Source organism: Danio rerio, chromosome 9 (genome assembly GCF_052040795.2).
Source record: "Danio rerio strain M-AB ecotype USA chromosome 9, GRCz13ab, whole genome shotgun sequence".
In the NCBI taxonomy this organism is placed as follows: Eukaryota; Metazoa; Chordata; class Actinopteri; order Cypriniformes; family Danionidae; genus Danio; species Danio rerio.
In genome coordinates this window covers 31338485-31359963 of record NC_141029.1, presented here as the reverse complement: position 1 = coordinate 31359963, position 21479 = coordinate 31338485, and the positions used below count along the sequence as shown (strand labels likewise).

At 33.9% G+C, this 21479-nt stretch overlaps 2 protein-coding genes across 5 annotated transcripts in view; one reads left to right on the top strand and one right to left on the bottom strand.

The window, feature by feature from the left end:
* The first annotated feature begins 1685 nt into the window (after nt 1–1685).
* Nucleotides 1686–15540, top strand: dnajc3a (DnaJ (Hsp40) homolog, subfamily C, member 3a). 2 transcript variants are annotated; one of them, XR_015498730.1, is made up of 12 exons: nt 1686–1873; nt 2376–2486; nt 2884–3008; nt 3356–3430; nt 4026–4178; nt 6843–7024; nt 8411–8530; nt 9504–9609; nt 9718–10334; nt 11529–12488; nt 12599–12747; nt 15089–15540. XR_015498730.1 is itself a non-coding variant. In NM_199610.2 (12 exons), exons 1-12 carry the CDS (start codon nt 1792–1794, stop codon nt 15244–15246), a joined length of 1515 nt encoding a protein of 504 aa, NP_955904.2. In that variant the 5' UTR covers nt 1698–1791; the 3' UTR covers nt 15247–15537. The 2 variants fall into 2 exon arrangements, 1 of the variants encoding a protein (NP_955904.2); NM_199610.2 differs by having other exon boundaries at nt 1698–1873; nt 9718–9838; nt 12356–12488; nt 15089–15537.
* A 1620-nt stretch (nt 15541–17160) lies between these two features.
* Nucleotides 17161–21479, bottom strand: part of uggt2 (UDP-glucose glycoprotein glucosyltransferase 2) — a 52029-nt gene continuing 47710 nt past the window's right edge. For all 3 annotated transcript variants that reach the window (XM_087267900.1, XM_087267901.1, XM_087267902.1), the window contains 2 exons: nt 17987–18134; nt 17161–17906 (listed from right to left, as the gene is read on the bottom strand). In XM_087267900.1, the coding sequence (XP_087124026.1) occupies nt 17884–17906; nt 17987–18134 (171 nt within the window). In that variant the 3' untranslated portion in view covers nt 17161–17883. The remainder of the gene's footprint in view (nt 17907–17986; nt 18135–21479) is intronic.

The following is a 21479-nucleotide window of genomic DNA, read 5'->3' as shown; positions in this document are numbered from 1 at the left end:
CAAACCGACCCAGCCAGGACTCAAACCAGCAACCTTCTTGCTGTGAGGCGACAGTGATAGCCACTGTGCCTCCCTCAATATATTATATAATTTTTAAAATTAACTACACACTACTATTTTCAAATCCATACAATTAACTGCTTAATCATAAACGCTATGTTGAGAAAAGTTTTTTTTTGACAGATGGTGATAGGTTTGAAGAAGGTATAGTAATAAGTTGAATAAATGAAGCACAAACAAAGCCAATAATGACAACAAAATTTATATATAGCATTTAAGACAATGAGAGAATAATAATTATCCTTTTATCTTTTTTATAATGCTTGAAGCCCTTTCTCTATTTCTCTAATTATTCCAAATGACAACATGGTGGCGCAGTTGGTAGCGATGTCGCCTCACAGCAAGAAGGTCGCTGGTTTGAGCCTTGGCAGTTGGCATTTCTGTGTGGAGTTTGCATGCTCTCCCTGTGTGTGCATGGGTTTCCTCCGGGTGCTCTGGGTTCCCCCACAAGTCCAAAGACATGGGTGAATTGGGTAAGCTACACTGTCCGTAGTGTATGTTCTGGTCCTCCTCGGGGGTTGAGCTTTGGGCTAATGACCCACCTCGATCAAAAATTAGATGTTATGAAACACCAACATGGTGCGGCTAAATATCAACTTCGATATGAACTGCTCTGGGAGTAAGTAATTATTCTAAAAATGATGAAGTTAAAAAATGGTGATTGTATCAGTTGCACAAGGTTATCATCCTTTTGTTGTGTGTCAGTTAACTGAAAAGTGTACTGCCATTACCAAGCATTGGACAGATGATGCATGTTCAGTACTTTGATTTGTAAATGCAAATTTTTTATAGCAAAAACAAAGCAACTATCTTCTTCCAAAGGCCCATGGTTACAACTTTTTAAATTAATCTTTGAGAAACACAAAAATCCTTTCTGAAAAAAGTGTTGCATGCAGAACTGTTGCAAACAATGTATTTGTGTTGAATTTAAACATTCAAATTAAGCTTAATGACGTTCAACTTAATTTGTTTGTATATATACACCATTTCTTAAAAAAATGTTTTGTGTAACAAAAAAAATCCTACAAATTATTTACTAATGTTCCTGAATTGTTTGTCAGATAAAGTCTTAAACCTAAAGTGTCTCTTTTAGACACAGGATTTTTTGTTTAAAATACCTGTATACTGTATGTTATGTTTACATATTTCTTATGAGGATTCCAGGACAGAAAAGCGTGACTATCTGAATTGTCTGAAAGTTCCTGCCAGTCACCTCAGGAATTGAAACAAAGAAACAACTGAGACTGCTACACTGTATCAACATTTAAGGACTTGTGTAAGTGCATCCTTTTTTATCCCAGAACTATGAAAAAGATAATACTAGATACTTTTTATTTTTATTAGCGCTTCATAAAATGACAAAGTTTGACAATTAAGGTCACATCTGGTGGCAGTCTTACTTTATCATAAATAATAAAAACATCTTTTTCAGAAGGATAAACTGTACAAGTTTCTTATCGTAACCACATCACACAGCTTCATTCCTCTCTCCACCAATGTGAAACAGACACTGCCGCGCATGCGCAAACTAAATCAAAATAATGATGCCGTGGCTACTCTCCGTTGAGCAGTGCTTGACGGGCGGGGCTTAGAGAAATATCAGCCAATCAAAGCGACCCACGACCAGTGAGCATGATGTCCGCTGGCCTGACAGATATGCGAATGCCCAGCGTGTCTTCGCCAACTTTATGTATTAAATCAGTGATTTGACGTTGGGAAGAAAAAGAAAACATGGTTGCCGTAAGCCCAGTGGCGCACAAATTGCTAAGCTACGTTCCTTTCCTGCTAGTTTTGATCGATCTTCGATATGAAGGTAAGTGATCAGTCCTTGTGCTGGTTAATTATAAGAAATTATTTTAACCATGTTTGTTGTAAACTGATAATTCGTCTTCGTAACATCTGTTTGAGGAAGTGCCTTTGTTTTTCTCATTATTAAAATCAAAACAAAGTGAAAACAACCCAAGCTGAATGTCCACATATGATACTCATAAAGTGCATATGGTGAACTGTCACAGTAGTCAGTATGATGACACTGTGTTTCACTGAGGTTTCCACTGCTGTACTTCACTAAAGTCGTTTCAAACGTAGTTTATCTGACTATACTCAGTGAATACATGTACAAAAAAAGATTTGAGTTGAGGCATTATGCCAACCATGATAACTACAGTCTATTTGAATGTGCACTACTCTACTACAGGTATGTTTACTACTGAACGGTACAGGTAACTTAGTGCGTGTACAGTATACGTCGTTATACTCTGTGGTTTATTCTAGGCTTCAGATTATTTATTTGTTATGTATTGTATGTGTCGCAGGAGTCAATGGAGGGAAGGATGGTGGCGTTGAGAATCATCTGGAGATGGGGAAGAAGCTTCTGGCTGCAGGACAGCTGGCTGATGCTCTCTCTCACTTTCACGCTGCTGTTGGTCAGTCTTCTTAATTTAGTTTTAGTTTCTTAATTTAATTTCTAATTTTTAATTAGAAAATGTACCTCTTAAAGCAATAGTTCACCCTAAAATGCTCACTGTTGAGTCATAAGGGATGTATATGCTGTTGTTCTTTCAGACAAACTCAATCTTAGTGGTTAAAAACAATTTATTTTTCTTCTGTCAGCTTTGTAAGTGTAGTGAATATTGTGTTTTTGATCAAATTACAAATTCATTGAGTTTTGACATATTCATATTAAAAAATGTATAAAGTATTATCACTGGTTTCTGGCAAGCCCAGAAATATAAGGTGTACTCTGTCTTTCTGTATACATATATTTATCTAATAGTAATTATCTATGTATAATATCTATCTATCTATCTTTCTAATTTTCAGATGGAGAACCCAAAAATTACATGGCATTTTATAGGAGAGCAACTGTATACCTAGCCATGGGAAAGTCAAAATCTGCACTACCAGACCTCAGCAAAGTCATCGAACTTAAACCGGACTTCACGTCGGTGAGTTTTCAGATTCATTGCACACATTAAAGTGGCCCTGTAATGCTTGGGTACCCTGGTTTTGTTTTTGAGGTCTCCTGCAATATGTTTTCATTCAGCCGAGGCTGTCTATTAGGTTAATAATTTAACAAGGTCTTGTAACAATAAATGCACCAAAATGAACAAAATACCCATCAAATTTAAGATAAGAGGGTATTACATTTTGTGCAGAATTAAACTAAATCTTAGCCTGCCTCCTTTATTATTTTTATATGTAATATTTTTATATCAATTTTTTTTTTCAGAATTTCAACATATTTTCACATGGTTTCATCCAAAAATGAACATTGTTTGTTTTCAATACTCAGGCAAGGCTTCAGAGAGGAAACCTACTGCTGAAACACGGTAAACTTGATGAAGCTGAAAGTGATTTCAAAAAAGTGGTGAGTAACATTAGGTTCGTAATCAGGGATGCACCAATCAGATACTTCTAGACAATTCTTAGTCTGTACTATAAATGACTTCTTACAATAATCCACACAATTTCCAGATGTCATATATTATTTAAATTATTTAAATATTAAATTGTGACAGATATGTTGTAGGTTTCATTCAAATGTATATAATTTTTGTACTCTTTACAGTGCGTTGCATTTTGTATTATATCGTTAAATAATTCTGAAACTGTTATGAAAGTGAGGCAGAAATATTGCAAATAAGATCAGTGCTGGTTGAACACAGTGTTTAAATATTCAGGTTTTATGTATTAAACTAAAACTGTTTGATCAGTGTATGCCTATTTAGCATGGAAAGAAGTTTTGAGATCATTGTTCAAAATCTGCCAAATTACAGTGCTTTCTACATGTCACAATTTCAAGTGTATCACCTATAATAAAACATGATTTAATTTAATCTTCCTTCGGCAGAGGTGGTCAGTGGGGTAAATTACAAGTCTAATATAATAAAACTATTGTGCTGTTCTGAAACATATTATCCATATATTCTCTTAAGGATAACGCTGTGTCTTTTTGTCATCAGCTCAAATCAAACCCAAGCAGCAGGGAAGAGCAGGAAGCACAGAGTCAGCTGAAGAAGTCTGATGAAATTCAGAGACTGGTGTCGCAGGCACAGAGTGATTTCAAACACCGAGAATATAGCTCTGCCGCATCACACCTCGACATCATCATTGATGTGAGTTCACCTCTATCAGGGTTTTCTCAGTAACTAAAACCATAAAAATGCATTACTTTTAATTAAGTAAACGCTAACTGAAATAATATATTAAAATACAATTATGGACCAAAGCAACTGTATTTAAAAAAAAATATATTTTAACTTGAAGTACTAAAATACGACTGTTTTTATGTTTAAAACAGATTTGTTTTAAATATACATAAAAGACATTACTTTTGATGTTTTATATATAAGTTTTTAATGTTTTTTTATCATATTTTTTATTTGTTATTAATTAGTATAATGATTCATTAGAATATGTATAAAATATTATAGTATTTATATCAAAGTATTTTAATAGAATAGAAAATTTAAAGAAATTGTATACATAAAGGGATTTTAATAAATCCTTGCTGAAAATGGGTAAAATGAGTTAGTGGCAAAGTAAAGGACAGTTCACTCAAATTTGAATTCTTTCACCCATTACTGATCCTCCACTTGTGTCAGTTTCTTTTTTCTGTCGAACACAAAGGAAAATATACTGAAGAATGTTGTAAAACTTGCCTTCAATAGTATTTTTGTTTCTTCTATGAATGTCAATAGCTTTGTTTCCCAACATTCTTCAGAATATCTTGTTTTGTGTAAAACACAGAAAGAACTCGATCAAAGTTTATAAAGTTTATATAGAATAAATGTTGAGGATTTTTTTGGGGTGAACTATCCCTTAAAGATTTAAATTGACAAGTCATTGGGATTTAAATAATGTTTAACTTAAAGACTGTGTAGACTGTGTGCCTTAAATAGAATATTTTAATACAACATCAAATAATTACTAGTCTAAATATGCATGTAATTAATGTTTTGTTTATAAACTATGCATGACATTTTAATGAGCATCTTTTGTAAGTCATTGCAAATTATTTACAGTTTTTCTCAGTGGCTTTGGGGGATTTTTCACAACACTGTTTACATTTGCACAACAGTTAATGCCTTTCTCAAAACAATTAGTCATTTGTGCACATCATCGTAGCAGTTTCTCATTCCTTCCAACAGATTGCAGATGCCTTTGTAAATGCATCAACTGCTTTCATACAACTCTGCAGTTTTATAACCTTATAATTTGCATATGTCATGTCAGTTTTTCTAAATTAACTAAACTTGTGAATGCTGAATAGTCATTCCATATAAAACTAATAGTCCTCATATCATTACTCGAGTCATTACATACAAAAATGTTGAACTGGTTGTCAAAATCTGTCAAGCAAAATTTTTAAAATCTTTTTTTTTTTTCCCCCCGAAAATGTCTTCTAAATTGAACAATTTCGTGATTAATTTACAGACCTATATATGTTGTAGGTTCAGTTCTAATATGACTGCAATATTGTTTCCAGTTGTGCACACCTCTACCCAAAGTAAGTTTGTTTGTTGTAAATAAGGCTGTATTTATTCTTTTGCGAAGTGCTGTGAATAAATTAGAATTGCAAAGAGCAAATGCAGTAAAATGTGAAACATACATATTCAGTGTCTTGTACTCGGATACCTCACTAAATGCAGTGATGTCTAACTTTACTGTAGTTTTCATATTGGTGTGCAAATAGTCTATAGTGCTGTCTTGAGCTTTTTTAGGACATGTCACCAAAATCTGACTTTTTTTATTTTTATTTTATTTTTATTTTTAATGTACAGACTAAACTGTCATAATGAAAACATGACTAAGCCATTTGACTATCTTGTTCATAAACAATGGTGTCAGGACTTTTCATCTTGACACTGACACTTTCATTGACATGAATACTTGTGTTTGAGGAATGAGCTATCTATTTTGAGCAAGTGACATGCTTTTGCAGGTTAAAAACTAAGTTATCAGTTTGTACTAATTGTTTTGAGAAATGCATTAACTGTTGTGCAAATGTAAATAGTGTAGTGAGAAATGCAGCAAAGCCACTGATAAAAACTGAAAATTGCCATTGTTTACACAAGCAGACCCTTCCAGTGTACACTGTAGTATTTACTACATGACTGAGAAATTTCTGTCTTATCCATACACAATGACACAAGGACTCGTAATTCTGATGACACTAACTTGTTCATTGATACAGAAATTTTAGTTAGAGAGTAGTTTTGAGAGATGAACTAAGTACTTTGTGCTAGAGACTGAGTTTTGCAGGTAATCCACAGTGTTTTGCTATTTGTATGAATTGTTTTGGGAAATGCACTTGCTGCTTTGCAAGTTTCAATTCTAATCTGTGAAATGTACCAAAGAGACTGAGAAAAGCTGTATATTTTGGCTCAGAATAAAGAGACATAATAAAGTAATAAAATGAAAGTTATAGTTATCTTACAAAACAAAAACAACTCCTTTGACTAAAACTTTTAAAATGAAGGTAAAAAAAAAAAAAAAACAATTTATAACATATAATAACATAAAATTTCTTTCTCAATAGTGACACAAATATTTGCATTGGCATTAAGAGGTTCATTTTACTGTAAGTGAGCCACCTTGATAAAATCCTGGTACAAAAAAGAAAAGGGATTGTATGTGCTTTGTAAGAGAACTCTTTGTTCTGAATTGGCATGATAGTTTGCGCTGCAAAAACTATAAACAGTACATATTTCATATTACTATTAAAATAAAAAGCAAACAACGGATTGCATTTGAGCATTAGCTTGTCCTGTTGACAGACGTGTGTTTGGGATGTGGACTCCAGAGAGATGCGGGCCGAGTGCTTCATTCAGATGGGGGAGCTGGGCAAAGCTATCAGCGACCTTAAGGCTGCTTCAAAACTGAAAAGTGACAACACTCAGGCCTTTTACAAGCTCAGTACCATCTATTATGACCTGGGAGACCATGAGATGTCCCTCAAGTAAGACAACATCTTATTATTTGTGTATTAAGCCTACATTTACACTACTGTCTTTATTTTATTAAGTCTTATTTGAACTATTTTAAAAGCAGAATAAACTAGAATAAAAGCAGTTTTTGATTTTTTATATAAAACATTTTAAGGTCAAAATTATTAGCCCATTTTAAGCTATATTTATCAATAGTCCACAGAACAAACAATTATTACAAAATAATGTGCCTAATTACCCTATACTGTCTAGTTAACCTAATTTGCCTAGTTAAGCCTTTAAATGTCACTAAGCTGTATAGAAGTGTCTCAAAATATCTAGTCAAATATTATTTACTGTAATCATGGCAAAGATAAAACAAATCCGTTATTAGAAATGAGTTATTAAAACTATTATGTTTAAAAATCTTTTCTCTGTTAAACAGAATTTGTGAGAAATAATAAACAGGAGGGCTAATAACTGGACTGACACAGTTTCAATTTAATATTATCTTTCATGTTAAGCTGCTTTGACACAATCTACATTGTAAAAGCACTGTAGACATAAAGATGAATTGAATTTAGTTGAATAATTCTGACTTCAACTGTATATATAACAATCATAGGCCTACCTACTGTATGATTGATATTCAGGCATTTTTATGTGCATATAAGTTCTCTCACAAATGCGTGTACACAAATGATAAACAACGATAAATTAGCAAACATATGTAAATTAGTAAAAGAACTGATACACAAGACACATTTCTAGTGCCAGTTATTGCACAATAATGAAATACCTGCGTTATTACACCCCACAGAACATTTTATGCTTTACCACTCCCTCTCATAAAAAAATAAAACATATTGGCAATCAATTATCTAGTGATCATCTTCAAGGCATTCAAAAGAGGCTGTCCATTTCTGTAATTTAACAGTAGTTTTAATGACTAATTTTTAATAATTTGATGATGATGATGGTACATTATCTTGTACTAGCTATTTCGCAAGACAATAGTATTAAGCTATTTAAATTGAAGTTTGCTAATTAGGTTAACAAGGAAATTAAATCAACAAGGAAAAGTAATCGAAATTAAGAATCTATCAAATTTTTCAAGGATGATTTTTAAAATTACTTTCCCTATTGCATGTGGAGTCGCGTACATATTTGAAAATAGTAAAAAATATTTATTTATTTTTTTTTTTTTTGTGTTTTAGTCTGTATATTATGCAGTAACATGCATTGATCCAGGAGAAAGTGAAAGTAGTATGTTTTAAAATAAAAAACACACAAGTGTAAATGCAGCCTATGTCTGGGAGCTTGGAGTTCCTGTCTGCTACAAAACATATTATACTTTGAAGATGTAGTGAACTTTTGTCTGCTGGATCCATTATTTCAGCTTTTGTTTGTGTGTTCAGTGAGGTGAGGGAGTGTTTGAAACTGGACCAGGATCATAAGCAGTGCTTCAGCCACTACAAACAAGTGAAGAAGCTCAACAAGCAGATTCAGTCTGCTGAAGAACTTATCCAGCAGGAGAAGTACGTCTTTCTAAATCTATACATTTTTAGGCTACATCTGATTTTGTGTTGTTGCTTTTTTTTTTTTTTCCAATGCTATTAAAATGATTTATAATTGTATTAATTATATATGATACTGGTACTTCTAGAGACTGAAATAACACATCCCAGAATGTATTTTATTATATAATCTTGATTTTAATTACATTAGTAAATGCATTTTAATGAATGTAATATCTGTGTCTTTTAAATGGACATTTTGAGATAACAATGAAAATATAGAGCTGACTATATTTAAAAAACAATTGTTGCTATTAATAGAGTGGCTCATTTTACTAAATATTGCATTATACTATGAAGCATAAATGCTAGAAAATTTTGAAATACTCATGAATGCTAATAATGCATGGATGGCAGTGTATGTTATTTCAATTATGTATTATGTAATTATGTATCTGGCTACACACACACCCACACACCCAGTAGGGTGGGTGATCAAAATACAGTAAAACTGTAATAATGTGAAATGCAGATTTACAGTTTGATATGACTGACTTTTTAAATATATTTTACAATGTAGTTCACTATAATGGTATAGCTGAATGTTTAATGTTCATCATTGCAACATGATCTATATAATGGGATCATGATATACTGATTCAGTGTTTAGAAATAATTATTTAATTAATATGAGTAATTAGATGTATATTACATTGTAAATGTAGTGCAGAATAGCTTAGTTAAAATTGTAAAAACTTTTTTTAGGGTTTATTTGTGGTAAAAAAAACAACGATGTTTTATGGAGAAAAGTTCTGAAAACAGCATTTATTTGAAAAAAAAAAGAAAAAATAGTATTCCACTAATTTTTGCTAAATAAAAGTAGCCTCGCATTTTTTTTATTTGTGCAGGAAATTTTAAGTATTTGAAGTAAATGTACACCTATTGATCAACTGTCTAAATAATCTAAATGTTGTTTGTTTTCGTAAATGCACAGGTACAGTGATGCAGTCAGTAAATACGAGTCTGTTATGAAGACTGAACCGAATGTTCCCCACTTCACACTGAACGCTAAAGAACGCATGTGCCACTGCTTATCAAAGGTGAGGATGAGCTTCTGTCCACAAGATGTCGCTGTCAGCTAAAACATACGCTGCGTCTGTGCTGAATTAACATACTGTAAGTGAACAGGTTTCACTTTTATTTCACAGGACCAGCAAACCGCCAGAGCCATTTCAGTGTGCAGTGAAGTGCTAAACACTGATCCTCAGAATGTCAATGCTCTGAAAGACCGAGCTGAAGCTTTACTGCAGGACGACCAGTATGAAGAAGGTACTGGAAATACTGAACAACACCCACCCAAAACTACACTACAGGGATTTAAAGACATATAGTTATGAAAAATTGAACGATTGCTATTAAATAAAAAATAATATAGACCATTTTGAGGGACGTAAACAAAAACGATGGTCCCAGCCTACTTCCTCCTTCAGATCATCTAAAAAGAGCCACATATTGATCAATAATGTTATGATGGATGTTCTAACTTTAATTTATGATTGAATTGCCTCTTATTACAGTTATAAGGTTTCATAACAAGCAGGAAATGTTCATGGGCCAATGACCTGACAACATTGAAATGGACTATATGAGTAAAAATGAAAAATCTTTGTTAGGTACATTTTAAAAACGCATTTATTAATTTAAGAATAAAATAAAACACTTTCTACATTATCAGCCTTTAATATATTTTCTCTGCTGATAATTTTATTTAAAGCTCATTTACAATTTGTTTTAAAAAAAACAGGAAAATCTTGAGGCCAATACAGTGTTTGGGCTTTATTTTGATGGTCCATGCGCAGAGCGCAAAACGCAGGGCGCAAATGCTTTCAGGGAGTGTCAGGACGCGTTTTTGCTAATTTAAGGACGGAAAATCTGCCTTGCGCCGTGGCGCATGTTCTAAAAGGGTTGAGTTTATTTTCTTAATAAGTTATAGGTGTGTTTTGAGAATAAACCAATTAGAATCTCATCTCCCATTCCCTTTAAGAGTCAGCTGCGTCGCGCCAATAGCGCATTCGCTATTTACAGGAAGCAAATAAGTGGAAAAAATGAGCATTTCACTAGCAAACAGTTAACAGTTTTTAACAGAAAACTGTTAAACAGAGCATCTACTGCGTGATAATGAGAGATAATGGATCACTTTCAATTTCGCTCTTGGATAGGAACAACCTTTACGCACAGACATCAATTAGTCTATAAATAAATACTTTTGTTTGTTAAGAGCAAAGATTAGTTTCAAAACTATTTCTAAATTCATTTCTAATGTCCAGCAAACGAATAAATGAATAATAATAGCAAAATGTGCTCAAAAACCTGAGTTATATCCTAAAACACATGCTTTGCCCCATATGGTCTAAAACCTGATAGGTGGGCAAATCTAAGCTTGTTTTTAATAAAACAAATATAAATATGGATATAATAAATAATACTGCTAATAGTAAAAACATTACACAAAAGCAAATTGTTATGAATGAACTGAAAAAGCCTCCTGAGATGAAGAAGACATAAAAGCAGTGGTTTTTCATATTTATGTAGGCTAGAAAATAATGTTTTGTTATATTTTAATCCTTTATATTTATATTCTATATCTATTCTTATTATATCCTATATATATCCTTAATATTTAAATTTTTTCATATGTAAAGATATTTGCCTATTGCTCTCTTGTGCGTATTAAGCAGTGCGTAAGCGAGGCGCAACTCTGCGCTGGAGTTTATACCGGGTTAGTTTTGGTCTAATGAAAAATCTATTATAGATTCTCAAAATAGCAACGCGCCAGCGGTACGCCTCAGAACGCCTTCCTTTTTAGACCAGAACGCCTATGGGCGCAAAAATGAGCGCTAATGCAATTGCTATTTAAACAGCGTAGAGCAACGCCTCAAAATGACTCTTGCGCCAAGCTGAAACTACCAAAAGACTACTGCGCAACGCCTTGCGCCACACTGCGCCGAGTGTATGATAGGGCCCTTTGTGTTACTATTGAGACATTTTTAATGTCAGTGTTATTTATTATAAATTATAAGTAGTTTTTGCTCATGTTATAAATATGCTCATTTAAAAAGTCTTATTTGTTTACAAATATTACATACAGTTAAATTGAAAACATGCTTTGCCAATTAAATGATAAAACGTGTATATATATTAATTATGACAAGTTAAACATTAAATCCATTTTAGAGTATATTATCAGCACTTATTTATACTTATATTTGTACTTTTCAGCATTTATAATTTAAAGAAGTTTGTCATGTTGTCATGTAGATATCGGTCCATAAAATATGATATAAAATGGATTAAAGTTATGTTAGTTTATTTATAAGAAATTAAATATGTCAGTTGTGTATTACAGTCTATATTTTAGACAAATCTGAAGGATTATCTGTAAAATATCCTCTTAAAAATCTGACTAATGTTAGTTAATGCATTTATTAACATGAACAAATGACAAAATATATTTGCTAAAGTATTTGTTCATGGTTGTTAATGAAAATACAATTGTTCATTGTAAGTTCATGTTAATTGATGATGCATTAACTAATGTTAACAAGCATGAACTTGGTTAATAATGCATTAGTAAATGTTTAATTTTGATTAATAAATGCTGTACAAATATTGTTCATGTTAGTGTGTGCATTAATTTATGAACCTTATTGTAAAGTGTGACCTCACGATCATTAATGTTTCTAGAATTCCTCATTTTAACTATAAAACAAACTCTTTTGAACTCTTTTAATGTTTCCTCAAGATTTCTCATCAAAATAACTGACAGAATTATGTCCTTTTTTTCAGCCATTAAAGACTTTCAGAGCGCTAAAGAGTACAGTGAAAACGACCGGCAGATCAAGGAGGGTCTGGAGCGAGCCCAGCGCCTCCTCAAACAGTCCAAGAAGAGGGATTACTACAAGATCCTGGGTGTCAAGAGGTTTGACAACACGCATACACTCACACACCATGACTCTCAGTCAGATGTTCATCAATGCAGAGGCCCGATAATAATGAATGAACACACTCAAGAATGTTTTGTGGTTGCAGAACGGCCCAGAAGAAGGAGATCTTGAAAGCCTATAGAAAGCTGGCACAGCAGTGGCATCCAGACAACTTCCAGGATGCAGAGGAGAAGAAGAAGGCAGAGAAGAAGTTTATAGACATCGCTCAAGCCAAAGAAGTCCTCACTGACCCAGGTACAGTTTAGTGTCATGGCTGGTTTAAAAGTCACCAAAAATCAAAATCATCAATCAGAGAGGACTGTTGCACAAAATGAGTTGAACAAACTCTGGGATACAGAATAGGCCAATCTTTGGGTTTACAAAACCAAACAACTCAAATCTGGTGGTCTTAAAATGCTTGAAATAAACTTTCTCTGTTATCTCAGGGTTTAATCCAGAGTTAGTGGACTGCACACAGCTCACAGTGTGACACGTACAGCAAACAGCCAATGAGAGAGTCTGTTTGATTTATTTCTGATGAGAGCAATTCACTTCTGTGTTGAAAATTTAAGAGATTTTATAATCAGAAATATAATGAATTGAAACACATTTTACAGACAGAAATAATATTTTGTGGCATCAGCAGATGACTATTTAAAGAAAATATTATATCTGTACAAATCAACTGATATTTGTAGCCTCACAAACCACTTAACATTTCTATTACTTATCTATGTGTATATTAAAGCAACATTATGTGTAAATATTTCAAGTTTAGGCTATTACTAGTATTGATTGGATACAAGATTTTTATACTGAGAGCACATTGATGGATACATTATAGGTTATTTATCATATATCGAACTGAAAACTCTTACCTAATCATGACTAATGTTTTTAATGTCAATTAATTTTACTTTTAAATATCTTAATTAACTGTGAAGTTGTTGTTATTAATATGTAATGTTTTATCTATATCGATCTTGTCATGAATGAAATGGCCATAAGTTGCTGATATGGCAGTAAAAAGCAAACAAATGAATAATAATAACTCAAAACTATTAATATTATACCAACTATACTTATGAATTAAAATAAATATTAGCATTAAAATACAGTTTTCACTCATAAAAAAAAATTGGGAGTTTGGGATTGATTTGCTCCATCAGCTATAGTACTGTATATGTTTTTCTTTTGGCTGAGATATCCCTTCAAGTAGTTGACAAATCACAAGAACCTAGCCTGTTTGACCAATAAAAAGGAGAGAAAACTTAAAAAGGGGGGGTTAAAAAAACTTTAATGATTTATTTCAGACCCTGTAAGAAGAGAGCTAATGCAGTAGTGTTCATCGTTTAATTTAACTGTATTGACTTTGGATGCTTGTTAACCTTCTAAACAAATCTAGTAACCTTTAAAATGGCATATTAGGAGCGGTTTAATCTTAGTAGTTAACAGTGGTGGAAAGAGTACCGAATAATCATATCCGGTGTAAAAGTACTATTTCTGGCCCAAAAATGGAGTGAAAAAGTATTTGTTGTAATCACTGCTTAAAGTATGATTAAAAAGTAGACCTTCCAAAAGTATTAATGAGTAGTGATTATTACGCTGTAAAAAGTTGATGCGTTTACATATAATTTGTAGATGTGTGTAAACGTAAATTTCTGTAGTGCCTTTACTTATTGCCCAGCAGGCACACAACATCATAAGACGTTAATATTAAGTTAGATTTAGGTTGTGATGTCAGGTAACCAAAATTCAATGTTCAGCAAATGTCTTAGGACAACATTATTTTGATGTCCAATAATGAAGTTGATATTTCGTTGATTAGGTTGTTAGAAAGTGCCCAAAATCCAACATCAAATACTGACCTTTATTCGTCAGGTATGGCAACCAAAATCCAACATCTGATAGGCGTCACAGTGGTAACATCCACACAACGTCAAGCTGTAACATCATTAGATGTTGACTTTAGGTTGGACATTGATGTCAGCTTGAAATTGACTTGTGACATCAACCCGATTTTTATTTCCAAACAAAAGGCATTCCTCAACATTGCGGTATAATGTCAGTCTGACGTCTTGTTGACGTTTTGTGTCTGCTGGGTATCTAAGGGCATTTCGGTCATTGTATAGTAAACATCCAATCATCATCTCATCAGTGACATTCATCTTAAGTCTCTGGGTCAATGTGTGTAAATATTTTGAACATCTTCTTGGACACTTTTAATGGTTGCAAACAGTTTGCTGCAATTATAAATTGCCCATGTCTTGAGGTAGTTCATTATGAAGCGATTTACCTTCTATGTGCAACTTTGATTGGACAGGAATCACAGGTCTTATTTTTCTAATTCCCGTAGACAAGAAATAATAAAGTAGTGACTGTAGGTAGATGGAAAGTAGTGGAGGTAAAGTACAATACAGCACTAAAAATGTACTCAAGGGAAAGTAAAAGTACACATTTTTAAAACTACTTAGTAAATTACTATTTCTTAGAAAAACTGCTCCATTACAGTAGTTTGAGTATCTGTAATTTGTTACTTTACACTACTGGTTGTTAAGCACCTGTAAACAGTGTCATGCTATTCATTTCTCTACAGAGATGAGGAGTAAGTTTGACCAGGGTGAAGATCCCATGGATCCTGAGAGTCAGCAGGGTGGAGGACATCACCACCACTTCCATGGCGGCTGGGAAAACTTCCAGGGGTTCAATCCGTTTGGTTCTGGACCTTTTAATTTCAAATTTGGTTTCAACTAAGGCTCTGCTGAAGGACCCGGGGCCTGGATATATGCTGGAGTCAGCAATTGGGAACTTGAGACCCCTCACACACAGGAGCACTTCAGATGGGACAAGCGCCTTGAAGCTCGTGGTCAACTGATCTGTGAACAGCTCCTCTACTACAGGGATCTCACAGTCCTGAGTGCACGGTCAATGTGCGCATCGACCTTTACATTCCTGAGAATCACATGTACATAGAAAACAGTATTTTTCTATGAATCAAACCAAGCTGTAAATAATTAAATAAAGAGATATGAATGCTTATTTAAATTACCTGGGTTTTGGGTCTTTTACTGAAGAGCATAGAGGCATTTAAAGAAATATATCACCCAAAAATGAAAATCCACTTATTTTCTTACACTCAAGTGCTTTTAAACTTCTGTCGAACACAAAACAACAAATTCTGAATCTGAACAAGGTTGGAAAAAGCAGCCATTAATATTCATAGTAGAACAGTTTTCCCCCAACATTCTTCAGTATGCTATAATAAAAAAATTAATTAAAAATCTAGGTTTCAGAATTCTTTCGCGTTGTCCTAAAAGAGGTGGTCCACTATGATATCATATTTGAAACCTTAGTTGATGTGTAATGTAGCTGTGTGAACAAACAACATCTCTGAATGTATTACGCTCAAAGTTCAATGCAAAGGAGACATTGGCTTTACAGAGTTAGCTTAGCAAAGCCTACAGCAAACAAAGTTTGAGGACTACAAAAAACATCCAGGCTAGTGAGATCACATGGGCTTCTGGTTCTGTGCATTCACTATGCGCATACACCCTGTCCAGTAAAGGGGCGCTGTAATGTTATAGCAGAGAAAACTGAAATGCTGTCCAAACGCTGCTATTGCCACAAAGTTTGTTCTCTTTCTGTATTTGGGCTTTAAACGGACACGACACAAAGACAGAAGTGCTTACAGTTTAATTTTAATTGTGTTCCAGAGAATTATAAAAAATATACAGCTAGCATTTGACAATGGACAGCTTCCAGAATCTCCCTCAGTTCTGTGCTGGATTCTGATAAAAACTCCAAACTCCTCCAACTGATGAAGCGGTGGATTGTGAGCCACAACCTGTTAGTATTTTTATTTGTTAAAATTAATCAAATCCATGCACATTATCTAGCGTTACCGCTGTGTTGTAGCAAGAATGTAAACAATGGGAAATGAGGTTCAGCTGTGTCCTCTTCATTTTCTGTCTGATTCAGGCTCAAACTGATACAGCTAACAGCTACTCTGACTGAAAGTGTTTACCTAGTGCAAAAGCATGTGCTTGAAGATGTGTGAAAATTTTCCTGGTCACGTAAAGCTGATCTGCGAATCACGGCACATTAAATTAGCTGCTGGCCAATCAGAGCCCCTTGAGGGCGGGGGTTTCAGAGGAACTAGGATATATGACAGTCATTCGTACATGTTAGCCGAGTAGCTGTATATAATCAAATATATATATATATATATATATATATATATATATATATATATATATATATATATATATATATATATATATATATAAAAACTAATTTTATACAAATGAAGCATGAGCACACAATGCTTTGCATCTTATCAACCCAACCAAGCCTTATACATACACTCTGGACCACCCTTTTAAGTAAACGTAACATTGTTAACATTTACAAATGTAAGTGGTCCGAACAAACAATTAAGTTGTCCCAAAAAAACACTTAATTATTGTGTTGTTTTAACTTATTTCCAATTATTCTGAACAAACAGCAAGTTGTTTGAGTGTATATACTCCTTTGTGTTCAACAGAAGAAAGGAACCTGTTTCTAACAAGGAATAAGTAAATAATGACAGTTTTTATTTTTGAGTGAACTATCCCTTTTAAATTAATCAAATTTAAAACACCAGCAGTTTATAAACAGGCTTTCTCCACCTCAGAATAAAAATATCACTTTATTCCTGAGAAAATCACTGAACATCAAGGCATAGAAACAACATGTACAGAGTCATGTACAACATGTCAATGATGAAATGCAAGAATATAAATAATCAGGGAATGCTGGAAATCAGCTTCAGTAACTGTCATTCAGAAAGGTCTTCAGATCAGATATGCAGAACTGACAAGTTTTGACAATAACAAATATCTTGATGTCCTTCATTTGGTTTACAAATGAATGATTTATTCTGGAAATAGTCTTCTTCATAGTGTTCAGTTTTTCAGTACTCAAACATGAGTTGTAATTAATCAGAATGTATTAGTTATTACTGAAATTGTCATATACCCTTCAATTTGCACGCAAACAAAAGTATTGTACAGTTATTTACTGAATACAAAAAGGCCATGTGAAACAGAACAAACATGTAACCGTTTTCTCTGAAGGAATGTACACAATATTGACATGTTTCTCCCTTATAAATACTTCAGATAAACACCAGTGCCTTTGCAAGTTCATGAGCTGGCCAAAAATATCAGATTTCTTCAATGCTCTTCAACAGCGTTTTATAAAAAGCCAAGACATGTTTACAATTTGAAATAATTCAAACTGAATCTTCCTTCAAAATCACATACATAAAATTGACATGAAGTCCTTTAAAAATGATTTCTGTCGTGGAAAACATGGTTTAAGATTTACAGGACGAGTCGGTTTTCTTGAGTGCTAAAGTTCGTCACGTCGATTGCCTGTTAAAATACAGATGTTCATGAACTTTGCTTCAATCACAAGGATTACTGAAGTATTGTTGTGTATTGATTAGAGTTACCTGTGTGCTGTGTGGATGCTTTACTCTGGGTAATTTCTTTTTTCGCTTCTTTCAGAAAGCGTTTTATCTCATTGTCATATTCCGTCCACTCTGAAACAATCCTCACCGCTGCACTCAGCTTGGGCTCTTTGGTCCTTGGGTTATTACACTGCAACAAATCAAGCCCAAAAAGTCAATTGTGTAGGCGAAACACTTCCTTCAGCTGTTTTAGCAGAGCTTTTATTTCAATTTTTGAGGACTTCAAGTGAAAACTGTCAGTACTGTTCACCTGTAATAGAGGCTGATGTCAACACTTTGGTCATTTCTGATTCACAGAGCACATTTTTACATTTACTACAGCACTTTCAATGCTGTGGACACAAAGTTTGGACAATTTACATCCAATATCAGCTTAAAATGGTTTTTAAAATGGTATTCAGACCCACTTGAGAACTTTACTGTAGATTGTAGTTGATTAATACTTTATTTTGATGGTCCATTTGAGTATTAGTAGACTGTCTGCTTAATATCTGCTGATACTGCTCCTTCAACAGACATTTAACTGACTAGAAGAAACTTTGCAAGTACATGTCAACTTACACCAACCCTAACCCCAACCTAACAGTCTACTTATAATCTAATGAGAATTAGTTGGCATGTAGAAGCAATGCGACTCAAATTCAACAAACAGACCATCAAAATAAAGTGTGACCATATAATCTGTGTTATGTTTACAACAAATATTGTATTTTAATATTTAATATTTCAAAGAATAATTTTTAAAGGGTAAAGATGAATAGAAACAGAAATTTGTCCAGACTGCTCAATGTATTGACTGGTACTGTAGGATTGAATTGAAATTTAGCATTGCAGAAATAACAAGCAAAAGGATTTCCTGCAAGCGATAGAACTGCAGATGATAATTATTAGATTAAAGTTGAAAACATTTACATTTACTTGTAAGTTTGAAAAAAAAAGCTTAAAAAAGCTTAAAGTCTGAAGTTTTCAACTATTAGCATGTTGCTATCCTTGTATTTAATTCAATTCATCTTTATTTCAATAGCCCTTTTACAAGATTGTGTCAAAGCAGCTTAACATAGAAGTTCTAGTAAATTGAAGCTGTGTCAGTCCAGTTTTTGTAGCAAATTAAAGTATGATATAAAGTTGCTGACATTTCTAAAGTTTTAACTCATTGCTAGTGTTTCCATAGATATAGACTAGATATTGCACACGAACCCAGAGTATGCATCAGTAGCGCTGCCACATATGTACAGTGCTCCCAAGACAAACGTCCTTCAACTGCAATAGTCAAGACTAAAGCCAATCTAAAGATGCTGGACTGTAGCGTTGTGTACGGGTGTAGTAATGAGCAGACAAAGAAAACAAAGCATAAAGGCATCACATTTCATAGGTAAGATCTGGGTTTTTATGATTTTATATGTTATGAATGTTTGTGCTCAACAAGTAACGTTACTGATGATAATAAAGTCACTTACTGCACTGACTATCAGGCAAAGTAGCACCAACTTGCTCGAAATACTGGACTTCTGCTAGTTTTGTTGAATAAAATAGGCAAACAATGTAAATGAAATATGACAAGACACTGTACTGTCAGATATTTGTATTATTGTCAGCTAAGTGAAGTGACGCTAGTTTTTAAAGTAACTTATAAGGGTGTCTGATTACAAAACTGCCTGCGCCTCAATGTGCATACTGTACACCCTAAATTATTGAATATTACATATGTTATATACCATTTAGATCAGAAAGGTGAATATGCACATTGAGCCACAGGGATATCGATGCTTCACACGAGTCATTTATAATGGGGATTCATTCACAATATAATCGGTCCCTCTGAATTAGAAGTGAAAGCAGGAGAGGGGGTGTGTTTCAGGACATAGATTAGATCAAGTTTAACAGGTAGGGTGGATAAAACATTTCCATGCACTCAAACACATGCCCTTTGTCAGCAATATGTGATCACTTATCCATCAATGTAGAAAAGCGATAAAGCATAATTAAAAATATATATATTTGCATACTGACCACTGGAAAAACTTTCAATCATAGACATATGTATAAATATTTACATCTCTCTGGCTCTGGATGGCCAGTCCTCCACTACATCTTGGTCCCACATTCATTGCAAAGGAGCGCTACCCTGTACTAAAATGGCGGCTCTATTGACACATTCCTTCCAATAAACAACAACAGCATAGGCGACATCTAATGTATATATCTATGGTGTGTTTCTTGCATGATTTGTTTTAGCACATTGCTTTTGTCTCTAGCATGTTTTGTTTTAGCATTTTGCCAGCATGTTTTTAGCATGATTTGTTTTAGCACCTAGCTAGCATGTTGTAGTTGTTAGTATGTTTATTGCAAGTTTCGAACATTTTCGAAACTTTCGAACTTTTTGGCTTAATCCCTTTATTAATCAGGGGTCGCCACAGTGGAACTGCCAACTTATCCAGCATATGATTTATGCAGCTGATGCCCTTCCAGCTGCAACCCATCACTGCGAATCATCCATACACACTCATTCATACACTAAGGAAAATTTTGCCTATCCAATTCACCTATACCACATGTTTTTGTACTTCTGAGGGAGCACCCGGAGGAAACCCACACCAACACGGAGAGAACATGCAAACTCCACACAGAAAGCCAACTGACCCAGCCGAGGCTCAATCCAGCGACCTTCTTGCTGTGAGGCGATTGAGCTCCCCACTGCCCCACTGTGCTGCCCCTGCTTTAAAAACAAATCTGGTATAATCATGAACTACTTTTCAGTTAATTTATACATTTAAGTTTATTTTAATCTTTAAACTTTTTTTCTGATTATCTCTATTTCTGTTTAACAACAACAAAGAAACTGACAAGAGTTTGGAAATTAAGTAAATGAATATATTTTCTTTTTGGGGGAAAAAACAACCCTTTGTTATTTAAGAATGTTTGGTATTATGTGTATGCATTACATCTTTAAATAAATTGAATTAAGACCATATAAACACTATGGAATGGTAAATCAATAATAATAATATAGAGGGTGACTGCAAACACTAGTTGACAAAGCAAGACTAAAATAAGTTACAATTGCAAACATTCAGTTTGTGTTAATAAAAATAACCCCTGCCTGCCCCTCACATGGCTGGAGTAAAGCTTTAATGAGGAGCGGATGGATTGCAGTGGTAAGCAGTGCAGTGAAGCCTGTTCCCAGACCTGTGCTGTGCGCTGCAGTCCACACAGCCACCGCCGCCTCTAATGAGACCATTCCCAGGAGCAGAAGCAGGAACAGGGTGTAAATGAGACTACTATTTTTGTCATTCTGTCTATGTGTGTGTGTGTGTGTTAGCCATAGTGGGAATGGAGAAATCTGGATTTTATCAGACTGCAGGCATTTCACCTGTATATCATCTCACAAGTCGACTTTTTTGGTCAAATTAAATGGTAATTTATTTAACACAAAAAAAATGTAAATTAGCAACAAAAATACAATAAGTCAGGTTTT